At 48.6% G+C, this 20,969-nt stretch overlaps 2 protein-coding genes across 20 annotated transcripts in view; one reads left to right on the forward strand and one right to left on the reverse strand.

Moving 5' to 3' along the window:
* The window catches only part of LOC126981544 (uncharacterized), a 54,318-nt gene extending 40,776 nt beyond the window's left edge, over positions 1-13,542 (reverse strand). For all 19 annotated transcript variants that reach the window (XM_050832770.1, XM_050832759.1, XM_050832767.1 and 16 more), the window contains exons 1-3: positions 8,623-13,542; positions 2,768-2,863; positions 886-1,101 (exon numbers count right to left, since the gene is read on the reverse strand). In XM_050832770.1, coding sequence (XP_050688727.1) covers positions 886-1,101; positions 2,768-2,863; positions 8,623-13,401 — 5,091 coding nt within the window. In that variant the 5' untranslated portion in view covers positions 13,402-13,542. The remainder of the gene's footprint in view (positions 1-885; positions 1,102-2,767; positions 2,864-8,622) is intronic.
* A 540-nt stretch (positions 13,543-14,082) lies between these two features.
* On the forward strand, positions 14,083-17,247 carry LOC126981545 (uncharacterized). Its single transcript, XM_050832771.1, has 2 exons — positions 14,083-15,291; positions 15,445-17,247. Exons 1-2 carry the CDS (start codon positions 14,625-14,627, stop codon positions 16,056-16,058), a joined length of 1,281 nt encoding a protein of 426 aa, XP_050688728.1. The 5' UTR covers positions 14,083-14,624; the 3' UTR covers positions 16,059-17,247.
* The last annotated feature ends 3,722 nt before the right edge of the window (positions 17,248-20,969 follow it).

The following is a 20,969-nucleotide window of genomic DNA, read 5'->3' on the forward strand; positions in this document are numbered from 1 at the left end:
ATAGCTGCACTATATAACAGTTGCCTGCATTACCAATTGGCTGGGACCAACCAATAGAGTAAAGATGGGGGCATATACTATAGCTGAGTGTGGCCACAGTGCTCATCTCCTTGAGCCATTGGTGGGAAGAACCCACCACCCCAGGACAGGGTCAGCATGACATACAAGTTACCACAGTTTACCTTCCCCAGGTTTCCCCAGGTACCTATTTATCAACCACCCCGAAAGGGAGGATGAGCAGCTGGGTGAGCGGCACGCTGACTGCCAGGTCGGGATTCAAACCCAGGGCAGCAGATTAGCAGCAAGGGGTGAGAAACTTTCTATATGAGGACAGACTTAAGCATCTAATGCAGCCAATGTCAACAAGATGAGAAAATAGTTACAACAAGCAAATGAACTGAAGTTGCTAACCCATGGTTGCAGTGCACACATTCTAAATGTATTGGCTCATGATTTGGAAATTGGCAACATAAAAGAACATGTGCTTCATGTTGTGAAATACTTTTGAAACCATCACTCTGCCTCAGCAAGATACCGTCAGAAAGGCGGTCAGTGTCTTGTTCTGCTCCAGGACACTGGACGGACCTGGTGTGGCTGACGGAAGATATATATAATGAACTAACCAGCTCAGGAAAAAAAATTGTGAAGTTGACAGGGAAAATATTGATATCAAAGTTAGAGAGTGTTTTCTTTGTTTATTTCTCCATTCTATGTTGTTGCTCAGCAATAAGATCAAGATTTAAGTCAATGACATTAAATAAAAATAATAATAATATAAATCTTGATTTAAATCAATGATTTAAAAAAATAATTATTTGATTTAAATCTTGATTTAAATCAACTTTATTTAAATCAAACAACCTGACCAAAACCCAACACACTCACCATTTTGATGGGGGAGACCTGAATGAGGACGGTCTCGGTGAGTGCCACATCGGTGGGCTCCGCCACGTACACCCCCTTGCGGGCCAGTGCCTGGATGATGTTCCAGTGGCTGAGGTTGTGGAAGTTGGGGTCACCGTAGATGTTGGCCAGCGCTGAGCAGTAGAGGTCAGCGTTGGCCAGCCGGTGCACGATGCCCGGCTTGAGGTGCTCCACCCCCTGAAATGGGTCAGGGTGTGTAGGGATTTTTTTTAAACATGAAAAGAGTCAGCTTAAGGAAATAAAATATAATATAAGGAAAAAAAAAGAAAGAAATAAAGATAAATAAATAAAGAAAAAATAAAATAAACCCACAACAACAGGTCTCCCAGTTTGTAAGCAGGCACTATTCAAGCCACATTTTAGTCATGTCTATATTTCAGATGTATTTCCTTGCTTACTTCTACTTTCAGCTGCCTAAATATTTAAACTTTCTCCATCCCCAGAAATGGGTCAAGGTTACCCAACCGCTTCTTGTTCCTGAGGTGAATGAGCATAATTATATATTACAAACATACATACATACATATATATATATATATATATAAATATATAAATAAATATATATATATATATATATATATATATATATATATATATATATACATGTATGCATACATACATATATACATACTACATACATAATTTACTTTCTACATGCAAGTTTCCCTGTCACGTCAATGGTATATATCTTCCCCATCTGCAATGAGTTACATCCAAATATAATCATTATACTAGATTTCCATTTTTCCATGTATCTGTGTCTCTCTACCTATTGCATGTTTTCTATTCTAAAGTTCTTGAAGATGGTCATAAAATAATGTTAACACTACTCCATGAATAATAGAAGTTCTTGTTCCCCAGATCCCTCATCTCACTTATTACTGAGTCATAACTTTCTGCCTTGATGGTGAAGACAAACTACCTTGCAAATAAAACACCTTTAGTGTCAGCACATTGCTTGCTCTCTCTAGCACAACAGCTGAGAGGAGAAAGTTCATGAATCCACCACCAAAGTGCATTAGTTCTTTTTTTCACTATCAGGTGTGAAGGAAATTAACATTTGTTTAGAGTTATGAACAGGTGGGAGCCATGTGAATCTTTGCCTCATAGTTCTGACAGAGGTACAGACTGGAGTGAAAGGAACCTTCACCACAAAGGTACAAGGAAGAGCTGTCCTAACCAACCTCACCACAAACACAACCCAGTAGCAGCGACGGGCCAAATTTGTGGCTTTACCGTGTACCAGCGACGGGCCAAATTTGTGCCATGATATAAACCCCCCAAAACAGATGATGCATAAACTGATCATAAATGCTTTGATATATATTATGAAATGGTTTGCGTGAGTGATGATTTTTTCTCATTTTTCTCGATTAGAGGGACCATTAAGAAACATGATCCCCGCTGCTACTGGGTTAAAAATACAAACATCTAATCATACACTCGAGTAGGAGCCATTTTTACCTTAAGGAGACTACACTATAAGATCTAAACCCAAAAATAGAGGTGGAAGGCAGTCACCCGTACCTCACAGCACATCCACACCCACACACTCCTCATCTCAAAGTCGCAGTAGTGAGAACCAGCGAGAGCCATTCTTACCTTACAGAGACTACACTATAAACTGACCCAAAGCCAAAGAGAGTGGTGCAAGGCAGTCACCCACACCATACAACATGCCCCCACTCACACACCCACACAGTCCTCATCTCAAAGTTGCAGTAGTGAGAACCAGTGAGAGCTAATTCTTACCTTACGGAGACTACACTATAAAATTATCCAAACCCAAAGAGAGCGGTGCAAGGCAGTCACCCACACCATACAACACCCACACAGTCCTCACCTCATAGTCGCGGTAGTAGGGGTCGTGGAGGTCTGCCGGCACCTTGTTCTTGTGGGCCTTCTGAACGATCCACGCCACCGACGCTCTCTGCTTGGCCTGCAACAAAACAAGTCAGCACATTACACTCTGTCGCCTTTCTGCGTAGACAACACAATAGACAAAAGAGGAAAGAAAGAAGGAAAATAAATGCATGATATAGCTAGAATTTAGATTATATTCATTACTCACTTTATTGATAGACCCACGTAACACCCTGTCACCTTTCAGCATAGACAACACAATAGACAAAAGAAGAAAGAAAGAAGGAAAACAAATGCATGATATAGCTAGAATTTAGATTATATTCATTACTCACTTCATTGATAGATCCACATTACACCCTCTCACCTTTCAGCGTAGACAACACAATAGACAAAAGAAGAAAGAAAGAAGGAAAACAAATGCATGATATAGCTAGAATTTAGATTATATTCACTACTCACTTTATTGATAGACCCACAATACACCCTCTCACCTTTCAACATTGATGACACAATAGACAAAGGAAAGATATTAAAGGAAAGAAAATAAGTTAACATGATACTGCTGAAGTCTAAAACACTCTTCACTGCACTTACTCGTTTCACCGATAAATAAGCTCACTATAAGCTTCATAAATCTAACCTGGGAATTGTGTGTATGCAATGGACCTATTCTTACATATGCTACAGGTCTTGATATGCATTTTTTTAAGTCTCTGTCTCTCAAATACTAAATAATGACAAGGAATACGATATCAAAATACACCAAAACTTGATCATACTTCCTAAAGATCAGAAAATAAACTTGTACAGAGAAACGACAAACAGACAGACAGCACACGTAGAAAGCCAACAGCCAACCTACCTTTCAGTGCCGCATTCCACCGCGTAAAAGACTAGAAGTATGGACAAGACAAAAGGTTTAAGAAATGTTTACTCCGAATTTCACTTTTCCGTTGTTTGGCGAGATTCCACAACACCGAGAGACAACAACATTCCCCTACAAGTAACGTTCAAAGGCAAACACGCAGCGACACTTAGTACACGAAGTTGAACAACCGTGAAATGCGCAACGTTGGGGAAAAAAACGTTACGACTGGATGGAAGAAGAATTTAGGGAAAGGGAGGGGAGAGAGCAGCTAGATGGAGGGAGAAAGGGAGGGGAAGGGAAACAGGGAGAGTAGAGCAGGGAGAGAAGGTTACCTATTTGATGTGGAAGGGGGTGGCAGGCTTGGGAGGGAGTGAGGAAGAAGAGGAGGGAGAAAGAAATGAGAAAGGAGAGTAGAACGAGTGAAGGAAAGGGAAGGAAAGGGAGATTAGAAAAAGAGAAAAGGTATGAGGTGTGGGAAGGGGTGGCAGGCTGATAGGGAGAGAGGAGGAAGAAGAGGAAGGGCGAGCATAACAAGTGGATGATGGAATTTTGAGAACGGTAGGGAAAAGAGAGTAGAATAGAGAAATGGACTGGGTGTGATAAGGGGTGCCAGGGGGACGGGGGAGGAGAGGGAAGAGGGAGGGAGAGAACGGAGGAAGAGGAGGGAGGAGACGGAAGGGCGAGAGAGGAGAGGGAAGAGGGAGACAGGAGAGGGAAGGGGGAGAGAAGGAGAGGAAAGGGGAAGAGAGGAGAGGGAAGGGGAGAGAGGAGAGGAAAGGGGAAGAGAGGAGAGGGAAGGGGAGAGAGGAGAGGGAAGAGGAACACAAACAAACACAAAGGAAGAACAAACAACAGCAAAATAGGAGAGGGAAAAGGGAAGGGAGAGAAAGGAGGAAGAGGAGGAGATGAAAGGGGGGGGAAGGGGGTGCAAAGAGGAGGGTGTGGCTTTTCCCCTTGATTGACCAACCATCACTGACCACACAAGAGGGGTCCTTAACCTTCACGTGACCCCCTTTCACCTCTCATCCCCGCCCCCCTTCACCCCTTCACCCCAAAACATCAATCATCCTTACACGCTCAGTACATCACCCCTACACGCCTACATACAGATATCACCCATACACACACACACTCACACACACACTCCATAATACAAGCAACCTTTTACCATACTTAGGAATGTTGAAACGAAAAGGGAAAAAAAGAGAAGAAAAACGGGCATGCCTTGAAATAACGTTAAGAGTCGCGCGTGAGGAGAAAAAAGGGATAACTGACCACTCGACTTTTTGTGTGTCTTAATTCCGGTGAACTTGCTCGCAATCTTTTTTTTTGTTAACGCGTCAGCATAACCCGGAAGCAGGAATAAAAGGCGTCTGTGTGTGAATGAAAGTATAGGGAAAAAAATAAATTAAAAGACAAACGGAAACGGAAACGCAGCAAAAATTAAAAGACGTCAACGTGAATGAAAGTTAAGAAAAGAAAAAGGGAAAGAAAAACGAAGTAAAAATAAAAAGAAGTCTGAGAATGAAAGCTCGAAGAAAAGAAAGAAAAAGAAAACTAAGCAAAAATAAAAGACGTCTATGAATGAAAGCATAAAAAGAAAAGAAAAAAAGGAAAGACAATATATGAAAAGAAAGGAAAAAAATAAAAGAAAAAAAGGAAAGACAATGAGAAGAAAATAAAGGAAAACAAGAGAAGCAAAGAAGAAAAAAGAAAAGAAAAAAAAGAACAAATCATCGCCTCCATTGTACTATGCCGATTCATCATATTTAGAGAGAAATCTTGAAGAAAATAAAATATCACGAACGAGATAAAGAGAAGGGAAAAATAACAGCCTCCATTGTCTGCCGCTTCATCATATACAAAGAGAAATCTCGGCAATACCACTAATAAAAAAGAAAGAAAAGACTCGCGTCACGCTGGTGGTGGTGGTGATGGTGGCGCAAGATTACCATATATATCCCTTCGAGCAATATTTTCTTTTATTTATGCGCGCTGTTACGTTTGGCGCCGACCTGGACACTGGACAGCACTCACACAGCAGCTGGTGGGCGGTGGAGGTGAGGTGCGTGGGTGATGTGAGGGGGGGGGGGGCTCACCTCAACCCCGCCAGCTGCATCTCATATGTTCCGAGTGAGCATCGCCGCCACCTCGCATCCAATCCTCTGCAGCCTTTCCTTCCCCCTCAGTTTCTGCAGCACACGAGGATACAAGAAGGCTTCCCCAATCCCCATATTCGTAAACGTACCGGGCTCCCATAACGACTATTTTCCAACGCCACGGTGTAGATTAACAAGGTTTTCATGGGTGGCGTTCCCGTTCATGGAGCAGAGGTCGTTGGTGGTGAGCGAGTGTTCTAAGCGCTAATTGGTTCACGGATACAGAAAGGCAATATCAGGTCGGGTAAAACTATCACTAAAAACGCAAAAGCAGTTCACGAATATCCCAGTAATTTCTACGAGAGGCTTTTCATATAAGCGTACTGAAGTGCCAATACATTAAGAATACGAGTTGTAGTACAAGACGCCAGACGGCCTACACACGGCGCCTACTGAGAATGAGTTAGGCCTATTAGCTGCATTAGCCCTTATTTGTAACACTCAGGTCCAATCATCTTCAGTTCTATCTTCTCTTACTTTGGATCATCTTTCGTTCTTTTCTTCTTTCCTCATTAGTTTCCGTTAATTACGTAAGCCACGATTCCCAGCTCCTTCACTTCCGATATGCTGTAGCTATCTTCTCTTACTGTGGATCATTTTTCGTTATTTTCTCCTTTCCTCATTAGTTTCCGTTAATTACGTAAGCTTCAATTTCCAGCTCCTTCACTTCCGACATGCCGTAACTCCTCCCTCACCCAGTTCCTGTTAGTTCCGTAAGCCATAACACGTAGCCTCCTCAAATTCCAATCCGATGTAGCCCTTCACTCCTCTTCCCCTCAGTAAATGTTCGTTCCGTTAAGTCTCAATTCGCGGCCCCTGGATTCACGTGTTACACAAGCATTCTCTCCTTCCCCATCTATTAGCTCTTGGTCACAATTCCTCATCTTTCTCTCGGTAATCTTTCTAGCCTCAATATTTCGTCCCCAGCGCGTAAAAGCATGACGTGGTGGACCAAATACAGAGAGAAAAGACGTGGGAAATCTATGGCTATGAGGAAGGAGAAGGAAAATTACCGAAAGAAGAAAGATTGGGAGGTAGTGGGGAAAACATAAGGAAGGAAGGAAGGAAGGAAGGAGTAAACACGGTAGTTAGTTCCTCGCTCCATCAATCACCTTTATCGTCTGTGGGTTCGTGTATGTGTCTGTATCCTTGTGTGTGTGCGTGTGTGCGTGTGTGTGTGTGTGTGTGTATACAAAATCATACTCACTCTTACATAATGGCATTCCTCTCTCCTCTTCCTCCTCCTTCTTCTCCTCCTCCTCCCTTCCCTTATCAAGAGTAGGAGGAGTGAAAAAGGAGAGAGAGAGAGAGAGAGAGAGAGAGAGAGAGAGAGAGAGAGAGAGAGAGAGAGAGAGAGAATAATAATAATAGGGAGGGCATGGATGCAAAAACGAGGGTGACATCATGGATAGAAGGAGGTAGAGGAAAGCAGTGGAGGAAGAGGAGGAGGAGGAGGAGGAGGAGGAGGAGAGAGAGAGAGAGAGAGAGAGAGAGAGAGAGAGAGAGAGAGAGAGAGAGAGAGAGAGAGAGAGAGAGAGAGAGAGAGAGAAGGAAGGAAAACAGACAGACGGAGATAGGAGGATATTTGATGGTGGGAGGGAGGAAAGATGAGGAAGAGGAGGAAGAGGAACGACAAAAGAAGAGAACTGAATTAACACGGAAACGAGGAATGTGAGAAAAAATAGAAACTAATGAAAAAAGATGAAAATATTAATTGCGAAAAAGCGGGGAAAAACAATAGAAAGACGTGACGCGAATGAGATGTCCATAAAAGTGAGAGAGAGAGAGAGAGAGAGAGAGAGAGAGAGAGAGAGAGAGAGAGAGAGAGAGAAACACCGTTACCTGTTCTATCTTTTTCCACTCAGTCACCAAACCACACCAGATACCATAAGCGAAGAGGAGGAGGAGGAGGAGGAGAGGAGGAGGAGGAGGAGGAGAGGAAGGATAAAGTAAACGAATGCCAAGAATATATGGGAAAAAGATGGCAAAAAATATAAATAACGAAAGAGAATGAGAACGAAGAGATAAAAGCCAACACAAAAATATTAAATAAACAAACATGAGGAGGAGAGAAAGGAAGGAGGAAATGGAGGAAGAAAAGGAGGTAAGAAAGGATCGGTGAGGGAAAGAGGGGAGAGGAAGAAGGAATGAGATGTGGAAGAGAGGAGAGGAGAGGAAAAGGGAGCAAAAAAAGATTATGAAGAAGAGGGAAGGAGAAATAGGAAAGGATGATTAGGGAAAAGGAAGAAGGGGAGGAGAAAAGGAAAGGGGAGGGGAGAGAGCGAAGAGGAGGAGGGAGGAAGGAAAGGGGAGGGGAGAGTGCAAGGAGGAGGAGGGAGGGGAGGAAATGGGCGGGAAAAATTGAATCCCAAGCAATATCATGGGTGGGTGGGTGTGGCGGGCGTGTGTTGGGTGTGAAGTGGTGTTAAGTGGGGGTCGGGGGGGAGTGACAGCCCGTGGGTCCGTTAGCAGTGTTACCCGGCGGCGCACCTGTCGGGCTGACCCATTACCGGCGGCTGGCAGGTAACAGGACGCGTGGGAAGGCCGTGACGGACAGACATATCGAGACAGATAGGTGGATAGATGGATAGACGGGGAATGTGTGTGTGTGTGTGTGTGTGTGTGTGTGTGTGTGTGAGAGAGAGAGAGAGAGAGAGAGAGAGAGAGAGAGAGAGAGAATATCAAGGTTACTTATAGGTCGTTACTTACGGCGCTGTGTGTGTGTGTGTGTGTGTGTGTGTGTGTGTGTGTGTCGTCATGGTGTCCGCCATAAGAAGCTTAGCCGCAGCAGCAGTGACGGCTCACCTTCCACCAGTGGCTGCCGTGGCACCACCTGGCGTAGGTCGTGTCGTCGCTCAGGTGGATCCACAGCAGCATCCGCTTGGTCTTCTCCAACTGCCAGCGCTCCTGGTCCTCGGGCGCCGTGCTGCGCCGCATCTTGGCCAGCTGCTCCCACAGGAGGCCCTCGCCGCCCTTGTAGCCCTCCATGCGGGACATCGGCAGCACGCTCTCTGACGCCGCCCCGGCCTCGCTGCCCTCGCTCTCATCCGCGAAGATCAGACTTTCCAGGTCAGACCACGTGGCGTTCAGGTCGGCGAGCTTCCGCCTCATGTCAAAGCGGACGGAGCGTCTGGCGGCGGCTGCATCGTGGTCTTCCCGGGTGCCGGGATTGTGTGGCGGGGGAGGCCCCTGGGGGCGGTGGTGGTGGTGGTGGTGGTGCCGGGCGGGGGGGTCGCCGGGCTCAGAGTAGAGCTCCTTGTTCCTGGCGATGTGCTCGTGGACGAACTTTGCCAGGTCAGCCAAGTCGAAACTGAAGTCGTGCGGCAGGGTGTGCAGGGGCGGCATGGGCGGCGGTGGGGAGGGGCCGGCGCCGTCCCTGGGCAGGGTGGAGGCGGGGGTGTAGTCGGGGGTGGGCACGTACACTTGCTCAACGCACCCGTTCGCCATTTCCACACAGATAGTTTCTCGTTCCTTCTCCCGCTCGTTTTTCTCCTGCTTCTCCTCTTTGGTTTCGCCTTTGGGCTCCGGCGGGGCGCGGGTGAGGTGGGCGGCGACGTCCACACACTCCCTCGTGCCGGCGTCCTCCTCCCCGAGGCGACCCTCGCTCAGGCGGCGCTGCTGCAGGGAGCCGAGGATCTTGCTCATGTGTGGTGCCAGCTGCTCCCTCTTGAAGGCCACCGAGTCTGAGGACAGGCTGGCCATCAGGGAAGCCTTCACGTGGCCCTCCCGCCGCGCCGCCTCCTCCTCCTCCTCTTCGGCCTCCTCTTGGCCGTCGTTGAACTTCCTCCTCAGCTTGAGCTTTAGTTCCCGGATCATCATGTCGTTGTTGCCGGTGATGCTGACGCCCAGGCGCTGCACGCGCTTGATCTTGTCCGTGGCTGCGCCTGGCTCCTCCACCTCGCTGCGGGGCTCCTCCTCCTTCATGGCCAAGCGCTCTTCTGAAGGCGGGGCCACCGGTGCAGCAGTGGGACTCCTCTCTCTCAGTCCCCCCTCCTCTGCCTGCTTCTGTTCCTTTATCTCCTCGACCAGCCGTTCCCGCGACGCCCGCAGCATCTCCTCGCAGATCTCTGCCCTCGTGCCGTAGATTTCACTGTCGTTCTCGTAGGAGTGGACCTCGCGGGACTCCGTGGAGGAGACGGTGTTGTGGAAGAACATGGTGTGTCGGTCGGCGGGCAGCAGCGTTGTGTGGAAGGTCATGTTGGCAGGGTCGTCCGCCTCGCCCACCCCGCCCACGGTGCTTGCCGCGCCAGAGTCACCGCCGCCGCGGAACATTTCCTCGGTTAGCTCCACCGCCTGGCCCTTGCGGATCACCACCGGGGTCTTCTGGGCCTCGCTTCCCTCGCGGCTCACGAAGGCGCCGTTCATGGAGTGGAAGAGGCGGGAGTTGCGCACGCCGTAGATGGGCTCGCCGTGCCGTGAGCCGTACATCTGCAGCTCTCCCTCCTCCAGCGTGGCCTCCGTGGCTGCCGTCTTGAGGGAGGGCGCCGAGGAGAGGCGGGAGGCCAGGGACTCGATGCTCTGGTACACGTGGTGCTTCAGCAGCACCACGGGAGGCGTCGGCTGCTGCGCCCGCCCGCACACGTCGTACAGGTCCTCCGCGTCCTGGTCGTGCGAGGTGGTGGTGCTGCTGCCGCCGCGCCGCGTCTCCTCGGCCCCGCGCACCTGCCGCCGCTGGTAGACACGAAACAACCGGCGGCCGTCTTCCCCTTCGCCATCTGGGTCCGAGGGCCGGGGAGGGATGACCGGGGCCGAGGAGGGGGCGGGGCTGTCTGGCGGCTCGACGGGGGTGAGGCTGCCTCCCGGGGTGCTGTGGGACTCTGGGGGCTGAGGCGGCAGGTCAGGGGGGTCCGACGGCTTCCTACGGAGGTTCGCCACCACGCGAGGCCCTGGCGCGGGAGCAAGGGAGAGGGCGGGCGGGGGCGGCGGTTCGTCGTCCCGGTCGTGGCCCGCCTCCATGTAGTCCCAGGAGGTGTCGGAGTCGAGGTAGGGGTGCGTGCCGAGACTCACGGACTTGTTCTCCAGCAGGTCGCTCGTGTCCGACTCGTTGCCGCGGTTGATCACGTACTTGTGGCGGAAGGCGGACTGCAGCTTCTTGCGGCGCGGCTCGGGCTCGGGCTGGTCGCCGCGGAAGATGACGCTCTCCAGGCTGGCGGAGCTCTCCGTCTCGGAGTCCGGCGTGTCCCTGCTGGTGGTGGTGCTGCTGGCGCCCCCTGCGCCCAGCTGGGGGTGGTGGTCCGGGTGGTAGTCGTAGGTGGAGTCCTCTTCGCTGGATATTCTCAGACGACCACCCGACAGGCGCTGAAAATCCAGTTTGAAAGACTCGTAACCGTGATGGTCCTTCTGAGAGGACTCCACCCTCCTCAGGCCCTTGGCCGTGTCTCCAGGGCCGTGAAGGGGTGCCCGTGGGGTCGAGGTGCCGCTGTTCTGGGTCCGAGAGGCAGCAGCATGATCCTTTGGTTCCTTTGGGCCAGATTTTATAAACCCCAAACCAATGAGGCCGTTGTATATCTTCTGGCGGAGGGGAAGCTTGGCTGGCCGCCCCCGCTGCTCCGCTGCGCCGCCACTCCTCGGCCTCTGCTGCTGCCGCTGCCGCTGCCCGCCGCCGCCGGCAGTGCTCTTCTTCCTGCTTTTCGTGGACCGGTCGGCCTGCTTCTCCTGCTGTGTCGCTTCCTCATCCGCATCGTAAAAAGAAAGGTCCAGATCACTCTCTCCCAGCGTCGCTGAAGACACCGGCGTCGGCACGGGTGTCTCTTCTTCATCTTCTTCCTCCTCTTCCTCCTCCTCCTCCTCTTTTTCTTCTTCCTCTTCTCCCTTATCTTCCTCATCTTCGTGTTCTCGGTCATGCCTCGCCTCTTTCCGGGCCTCCTCGGCGGCCAGCAAGGTCCTGGCGGTGAGGGCGGGGTCACCGTAGGGCTGCTCCAAGGCGCGGTCCAGCAGGCGGTCCACGCTGAGCAGGTCCGAGGCGTCGTCGTCGTCCGTGGCCGTCACCTTGGGCTCGAAGATGAGGGAGTCGATGCTGCCGAAAGTGTCGTAGTCCGTGTTCTCCTTGGCGGGCAGCTTGGGGCTCTGCTTGGTGCTCTCCTCCATGGGCACGTAGATGTGGCCCAGATTAATGTTGCTGAGCGTCTCCCAGTCCTGCGCCAGTGCCTCCTTCAGACGCTCCCGTATCTCTTGGTTCCACTCCTCTTGGCTCCCGAAATGTCGGCCGTGAATGTGGTGCCAGATGTGGTGCGTGAGGGCCTGGACCACGTGACTCTCAGCCGGGGTGTCCATGCCCTTGTCACGCCCCCCCAGCACCTCCCGCACGTGCTGCTCCACTTCACGCGCCGCGCTGCGCTTCGCCCCGCCAGAGTGGCCGCCGCGGCCCGGTCCGCCGGCCCTGACCGAGGCTCGGGCCACCCTGGCCAGAGACTCGTACACGTCCTCGTTCTCGCTAACGCTCCACACGTCCACGGGGAGGTACTGCGGCCTGCTGAGGGAGGCGCGCTCCTCCTCAGCGCGTACCAGCTTCCTGAGGCGCTTCTCCTGCTCCTCCAGCGTGCGGCTCACCAGATAGTCCTGGCCCAGCCCATACACCGGCTCGTAGATCTTCTCAAACTCTCCGTTAGACCACGAGTCTTGGGAGAGCTGCGAACGAGTGGCGGGCGAGGCGCTCCTCGGGGACTGGTCGGGTCCTTCATGCCTCTTGTCCACGGCTCCGGCGCCGCACGCACACTCGGCCTCCGAGGAGGAGTCGTGCCCGGCGCCGCAGTGCTCGCAAGACACACAAGAACACACGTCCCAGTTGGCGTCGGCTGCGTGGGCGGGGGACAGGCCGCGCTCATCCTCGCTTTCACGCATCTCTTTGAGGCGCGACAAGATCTCCGAGCGAGACACGTAGGTGGCCTCCCTGGCACACGTCTTCTTGCCGGCCCGCGCCACCTCGGCCCGCGAGGCGTACGTGGGGTCCACGCGGGCCAGTATCTCGGAGCGGGAGATGTAGACGGGGTCGTCGGGCTGGCTGGGCAGGGACCGCCACGAGTGGGCGTCCTCCTCGCGGCGGGCCAGCGTGTCCTGCAGGTTCTGGATGTTGCGATACAGTTCAGAGCGCGTCACGTAGTCCGTCTCGCCGAACTCGCTCTCCGTGTCGCTGACGGGGGAATGGTGCACCTGGGCCACCACCTGCTGCTGCCGGGGCCGCCCTCTGCCCCCGCCACCTTGCTCATCGGGGCGGGGCAGCGGGGCGGGGCCGGGCACGGGCTCGTAAACACTTGCGAACTTCTGCTCAATGTCGTCCCAGGAGTCTGCGTCCGAGGCCCGGTCCGCGGCGGGCGTCAGCGCCGCACGCCGGGACTCGTACACACTCTCTGCCTCACTATCGGACGGAGGCTGCTGTGGTAGATTCAGGCTGTCCTCGTGGGCCTCGTCCGCCGCCGGGTCAGCAGGGGCGGGGCCACCTGACACGACACCGGGCTCGAGGGGACGCGGGCTCCCTCCGTCTTCTTTGCCGTTCAACTGTTGCATCCTGCTTTCCGCCGCCTGGGGGGTGACGGCCGCCTCAAAGGGATGCCCGCCCCCAGGCCCCAGCACCAGCAGGTCCTGCATGTCTCCCCAGGGTGCCCCGGGCCGCCACACACTGGCCAGCAATACAACGGCTTCCTGCTGTCCTGCACCCAACACATCCACCCACTCACACGCACGCACTCACCACAGCACACGACAGGTATGTACACACTGCTCCACCCGCCTCACTCTCTGTACATCAGCGGGCGGAGCAGAGGGGGCGGGGTGGCTCGGCTTCTCCGTGGCTGCCGCAGCACTGAGCTCCGCGCGGCCGCGGCTCTCGCCACTCACCGCAACACCCCCGTCGTGGGAGACTGCTGCTCCTGCACTTTTCAAGTCACTTAGTGGAGTGGTGCTCCGGGCGGCGCTGAGAGCGACAACACATGACACCCTGCCCGTCCTGCCGCTACAGACACCTTCCCGCCCTCGGCACACTAAACCACTCCTCCCTCTTCCTCACAGCTCTCAGTGATCCATCCTTCCTCGTGGCCCTTCCTTCATTCAGTAATTTGCTCTCCTCCCTTTCATTAACTCTCTTCCCTCCCTTCCTTCCTTCCTTCCTTCCTTCCTTCCTTCCTTCCTTCTTTCCTTCCTTCCTTCCTCCCCTCCCTCCCTCTTCTCCTCCTCTCTCCTTCTTCACGTCAGGCAATGCAACAACGTTATTAGGAGAAAACCCCAGATGCTTCGGTCGACGGGAAACCTTCAGGGAGAAACTGTTTGCACCACCACCACCACCACCACCACCTCCTCCTCCTCCTCCTCCTCAATTCATCACTCCGCCCTCCACGAACTTCACTCCCCCACTTCCTGGATTTATTACACTTTCAATATTTTTTTCCCGCATTCTATTCCTTCCTATAGTCATTAAAACAGAAAGGTAGACAGATAAAACTCTCTCTCTCTCTCTCTCTCTCTCTCTCTCTCTCTCTCTCTCTCTCTCTCTCTCTCTCTCTCTCTCTCTCTCTCTCTCTCTCTCTCTCTACACACGTACTACTTTTTAATTTCCTCTCTCCGCCCAAGGTCTCCAGTTTTTTCCCCTCATAAACTTTTTTCCTCTTTGTTTTCTTATTTTCCCTGCCGTGTATTTTAATCTGATATTTTTCTCTTTTTCAGTGTTTCTTTTTCTGGTCTGTCGCCTCTATTGAAGTGATTATTTTCCATTCCTTTATATATTTTCCTTCATCTCGTTTTTCCTCTCCTTTCCTTTTTCTTCCTTTTCCTTCCTCTATATGTATTCCTTTATCTCACTAATGCTCTGACTTCCTATGTCTTTCCTTCCTTTCCCTTCCTTTATTTTTCCTATCTCGCTCATCTCCTTCTTTCCTTTCCTTTTTCTTCCTTTTCCTTCCTCTGTATTCCTTCATCTCACTACTCCTCTACTTTCCTCTATCTTTCCTTCCTTTCCCTTCCTTTATCTATATTTCCTATCTCGCTCATTTTTTTTCCTTTCCTTTATCTGTATTTCCTATCTCGCTTTTCCTTTTTTTTCTTCTATTTTTTTCTTCCTTTCCCTTCCTCTGTATTCCTTCATTTCACTTCTGCTCAACTTTCCTATATCTTTTCTTCCTTTCCCTTCCTTCCTTCCTTCCTTTCCCTTCCCTATTCTATTTCCTCGTCTCTCCGCTACTCTTCTTTATTTTTTTCATACATTTTCTTTCCCTACATCTACCCTCGATCATCTTTTGTTGAACTGTTTTTTTCTCTTATCTCTCGAGTTCATTTTCCTTTTTCCACTCCCTCCTGTCTCTTATTATCATCCCTCATCCTCTTCTTCTTTCATCCATACTTGGTTTCTGGTTATATATTCCTCTTCCTATTTATTTCATCTTGCCTATTTTACTTTTTTCCCTCCTTCCTGGACTCACTCACATAATTTCCTAACCTATTTTCCTCTCGTCTTTTATCATCAGTCTTATTTCCTTCACTTTCCACGTATTTTTTCTATTCTTTTCTTCTTTCTCTTCTCCTCGTATTTCATCTTGCCTATTTTGTGTGTTTTTTTCCTCCTTACTCGACTCCTTCCCCTATTTCCTTACCTATTTCCCCTCGTCTTTTATCGTCAGTCTTATTTCCTCATTTTCCAAGGTATTTTTTTCTATTCTTTTCTTCTTTCTCTTCTCCTCGTATTTCATCTTGCCTATTTTGTGTTTTTTCCTTCTTCCTCAACTCCATTACCTATTTCCTTACCTATTTCCCCTCGTCTTTTATCGTCAGTCTTATTTCCTTCACTTTCCACGTATTTTTTTCTATTCTTCTTTCTTCTTTCTCTTCTCCTCGTATTTCATCTTGCCTATTTTGTGTTTTTTCCTCCTTCCTCAACTCCATTACCTATTTCCCCTCGTCTTTTATCGTCAGTCTTATTTCCTTCACTTTCCAAGGTATTTTTTCCTATTCTTTTCTTCTCTCTCTTCTCCTCGTATTTCATCTTGCCTATTTTGTGTGTTTTTTTCCTCCTTCCTCAACTCCATTACCTATTTCCCCTCGTCTTTTATCGTCAGTCTTATTTCCTCATTTTCCAAGGTATTTTTTTGTCTCTCTTCTTTCTCTTCTCTCTCCTCTCCTCGTTTTCTCCAGGTGTTCACAGGCGGACTCTGCCGTACGTGACACCGTTCAATTATACCTGGGGAGGCAATAACCACCTCTCTCTCTCTCTCTCTCTCTCTCTCTCTCTCTCTCTCTCTCTCTCTCTCAGCAGGTAACACGTTGAAGTATTACTGATAATCTCCTTTCTCTTACGCCTTTCTCATAATTTTCTCTTTCTTTAATTTCGTTTTCTTTGTAATTATCGGCATCTATCGCTTGTTACGTGTTTTACTCTTATTTCCTCTATTTACTTTCATTTTATCTGGTTTATTTATATATTTCTAGTTATCGTGTGGTGAGAAGCGTCCCTTAAATTGTCTGTCTGTCTGCCTGTCTCCATGTATGTACAAATGTGTGTGTGTGTGTGTGTGTGTGTGTCAGGGAGGCAGTGGCGGAGCGGTCAGTGTGTGGGGTTGGTGAGGCCGTGGCATAGGTTCGAGTCCCACAGAAACACGCTGATTAGTGGCGTAAGATTAGTCACATGCTGCCCAGACCTTCACTCAACCCTAGCTTCAGCGACTTCGTTCCAGTGGCGCACCGGGGGGCAGCATGGGCCACGTAAGAGACATTTAAATAAGGGAGAATCAGATGGAGAAAGTTGAGAGAGAGGAAGAAAAGGGAGAAAAATGCAGGAAGGAAGAGGAAGAAAGAGAGGGAGAGTCAGGGAAGGGAGGGTAAAAGGGAGAAAAATGCAGGAAGGAAGAGGAAGAAAGAGAGGGAGAGTCAGGGAAGGGAGGGTAAAAGGGAGAATCAGATGGAGAAAGGTGGGAGAGAAATATGGAAAGAAAAGGAAAAAAAGAGGAGGGGGAGCCAGGGGAAGGGAGTCAGTGAGGTAGGGAAAGGAAATTATACCACGGCAGCCACTATAAATAAATACAATTTGCCTAAGCTCCTAACGGGCCAGGATCACCCAAGAGACCCCTTAAGAGAGCCTAACGGCGTTATGGGCAGAACCTAAAAAAATAAAATAATAATAATAATAAAATAAATAAAAAGAAATCTCTCTCTCTCTCTCTCTCTCTCTCTCTCTCTCTCTCTCTCTCTCTCTCTCTCTCTCTCTCTCTCTCTCTCTCTCTCTCTCTCTCTCCAATCGGCTTATGCAGGATGTAGGTGAATCTTCCATCCATGGCTCGGGGCTGTGTGCTGATTATTATTCACCGAGACGAACTCAGTTAAGAAAAATAAAGTGAGTGAGGAGTGTGAAGATATGTGTTGTTGTTGTTGTTGTTGTGATGGTGGTGGTTGTGGATGTCTTTCTTGCCTCCTTTCCTAGTAATTAAGTGATTGTGCGCTCTCTCTCTCTCTCTCTCTCTCTCTCTCTCTCTCTCTCTCTCTCTCTCTCTCTCTCTCTCTCTCTCTCTCTCTCTCTCTCTCTCTCTCTCTCTCTCTCTCTCTCTCTCACACAAGCAGATTTAACTACACTTCTTCCATCTTCTTCAACCTCCTCCTCCTCCTCCTCCTCCGCTCAAATGGCCTTTCAAGCTGATAATATTTTCTTCATAAGTGATAAATAATAATGCCTTGAAGCTGACGTGCGTGTCTTCGTTAATAACAATAAAAATCTACAAAAAAGGAAAAAAAAAGAGCCATTAACTTTAACACAGCGTAAAAAAATAGGTTATAAATGGAAAAGTTAGCTAGAAAAAAATGAGAGAGAGAGAGAGAGAGAGAGTCACCTGCCAGTCACTCTATTTAATTCGACAGCATCTTCGGGTGACACAGATCGTTGCTTGTCACCCTAGAGCCGTGTGTGTGTGTGTGTGTGTGTGTGTGTGTGTGTGTGTGTGTGTGTGTGTGTGTGTGTGTGTGTGTGTGTGTGTGTCCGTCCGCGTGAAGTTTCTCAATCTATCCACAAAATAACTTTTTATAACGATTCAGAGCACACACACACGCACAAACTTTCTTTTGAGGGAGATACGTGTAATCAACCTGTTTAATTAACGGAAAAGATTAGTGTGTGTGTGTGTGTGTGTGTGTGTGTGTGTGTGTGTGTGTGTGTGTGTGTGTGTGTGTGTGTGTGTGTGTGTGTGTGTCTAGCATCCTGGATATTTCACTAATGAGAAAGTAATAACCAATAATGCTCAGGTAATTAAACACAGGTACGCTGGAACGCACAGGTAAGATCGAACAAAAACTAATTAGCTCAGGTAATAACACTATCAAAAGGAACAACATCAGAACAAATAGCAAGTGGTCTGTTTGGTATTGTGTGTTCATTGGTGTTTTCGTCTATAATGTCTTCCTGTACACAATCTTCCATATACAATCTCTTCCAAGGTGATTCTGTCTTCTTTCTTCTAACTTGTACTTCTATTAATATCACTTTGTCTTCCCTCTTTACTTCTCTTTTTGTCTCTTGTCTTCCCTAATGTCCTTCTTTACACAATCTTCTATATACAATCTCTACCAAGGTGTTTTTGTCTTCTTTCTTTTTCCTTTTACTTCCATTTTTATTACTTTGTCTTCCCTCTTTACTTCTCTTTTTGTCTCTTGTCTTCCCTAATGTCTTTCTTTACACAATCTTCTATATACAATCTTTCTCGGTGATTGTCTTCTTTTTCTTCCTTTTACTTCCATTTTCTTCACTTTGTCTTCCCCCTTTACTTCTCTTTTTGTCTCTTGTCTTCCCTAATGTCTTTCTTCACACAATCTTCTATATACAATCTCTTCCAAGGTGATTCTGTCTTCTTTCTTCTAACTTGTACTTCTATTAATATCACTTTGTCTTCCCTCTTTACTTCTCTTGTCTCTTGTCTTCCCTAATGTCTTTCTTTACACAATCTTCTATATACAATCTCTTTCTCGGTGATTCTGTCTTCTTTTTCTTCCTCTTACTTCCATTTTCTTCACTTTGTCTTCCCTCTTTACTTCTCTTTTTGTTTGTCTTCCTTCACATAATCCATCGGCATCGTCCTTAGTCTTCTTCTTTCCTCTAACTTGTACTTCTATTAATATAACTTTGTCTTCCTACATCCTATTTCTCTTTTTGTCTATCTTGTCTTCCTATACAGAATCTATCCACCTCTTCCTCAGTCTTCTTGTCTTCCCTCCACTCGGTACTCGGTAATTACTTGTCTTCCTTCATGCTCCTCTTTCTTTTATTTACCTTCTTTTTTTTCTGTTTTCTTCTACCCTGTACTTCCCTTTTCCTTTACCTCTTTTTCCTCTTCATCTTTTCATTTAAGCATTTTATCTACCTCTTCCTTTGTCTTCCTTTCTTCTTCCTTCTACACTATCCTTTCCTTCTCGTTACTCATCTTCTTGCATACTCTTCTTGTTCTTCATGTCTTCCTATATCTTTGCCTTTCACATTCTTCTTTTTCTTTCTCAATATTCCTCATCTCATAAACAAATAAAAAACTATCAATATTCAACCTCTCACCTAAACTAATATACACCTTAAGACCAAGGTTGGTATTTTAAGACACTTTCAATTTTCACATAAACTATTTCTAAAGGTCAAAGAGGGGGTCAATCGGGTTCTAATGAGTGTTTCTTTAGGTTCAGGGTACAGCGGAAGGATCAAACTACCACCAGGGTCATAAAACTACTACTGGAAATGCCCACAACTCCTACGAAAGCCTTGGCAAATGTGTGTTCTTGGGAGGCGAAATGTCTCTTAATACGCCCCCCTAAGTTTCAAGGGAGACGAAAAGGGTACACACCAACCTTAGGAGGGGGAAAGGGGGCAATTTAAAGGGACACGTCAACACCTTACAGCGGACCTTTAAGGGAGACGCTTTAAAGGGAGCACCAACCAGTCAATGGGTCAATGGGTGAGTCTTCTGCCCCCCCTCCCTCCACCCACCGCCCCCCAGCCCCCCATCAGCCCCCACCCAGCCCGTCTCACGTCACATGTTCCATCACCGTTACCCTCCCGAGGTGACGGCCGCTGCAGGGGAGAAGGGGGGAAGGGCTAAGGTGGGATGGAAGGGGTGGAAGGTTGTGGTGGGGGTGAAGGAGAACGTGGGAGGGGAGGGTGGTAAGGGATGGGGGGATGGGGAGTTGGGGAGTGGCTGGGGAGGGGGGGGGGAGAAAGCAGGCGTGACGGAAGGAGGAGTGAACAGTGTCTAAGTTAGCGAGTAATTTATATTTTTCCCCTCCTCCTCCTCCTCCTCCTCCTCCTCCTCCTCCTCATTCTCTTAATATTATTGTTATTATTTTCGTCTTAATTTTCCAACTTTCTTCTTACTCCTCTTACGTTTTCTTCTTCATTCTCCAGTTTCTTCTTCTACTAATTATTATCTTTTTCTTCCTCTTCATTCTTCCTTTTCATTCACCAACTTTCTTATTTTTATTTTATCTTCTTCCTCTTCATTCTCTCTTTTCATTCCCCAGTATTCTGATTATTACTATTCTTTTCGACTTCTTTATTTTCCTAACTTATTTTACTTTTTCCTCCTTCTTTCCTTCCCTCCTCATATCTCATTCCCTCTCCGCCCTCCTTTCCTTTCATCGGGTGCGTGAGGTGGATTGAAAGACGTGTATTTCCTCCACTTTCCCTCCCTTTCCTTCCTTCCTTCCTTCCTTCCTTCCTTCCTTCCTCCCTTCCTTCCTTCCTTCCTTCCTTCCTTTCTTTCTTTCTTCCATCCATCCTTCCTTCCTTCCTTCCTTCCATCCTTCCTCCCTCCCTTCTTTCCTCTGATGCCCGGAGAAAGAAGAGGCAAGGAAGCGGGGAAAAGGAGAGAAAAGAGGAGAGTACCTAAGAACAGGAAGGAGGTAGATAGAGAAGGGTATAGGAGGAAGGAGACGATTGGAAAGAAAGAAAGGAAGGAAAGTAAGAGAAAGAGAGAGGAAAGATGTTTCGATATGAGAGGAGAAAGGGAAGAAGTGCAAATAAAGATAAAATTAATGAAAAAAACTAGGAAAAGCGAGGAGATAGAGAAGGAAGAGATGTAAAGGATAGGAGGAGAAAGGTAAGGAGAGGAAAAAAAAGAGGGAGAAGAAAAAGTAGAGAAAAGGAGTTGTAAAGAGAAAGAGGAAGAGGAGGAGGTGAGATGTGAGAGGAAACATGAGAGGAAAAAAGG

Source organism: Eriocheir sinensis, chromosome 48 (genome assembly GCF_024679095.1).
Source record: "Eriocheir sinensis breed Jianghai 21 chromosome 48, ASM2467909v1, whole genome shotgun sequence".
NCBI classification, from domain to species: Eukaryota; Metazoa; Arthropoda; class Malacostraca; order Decapoda; family Varunidae; genus Eriocheir; species Eriocheir sinensis.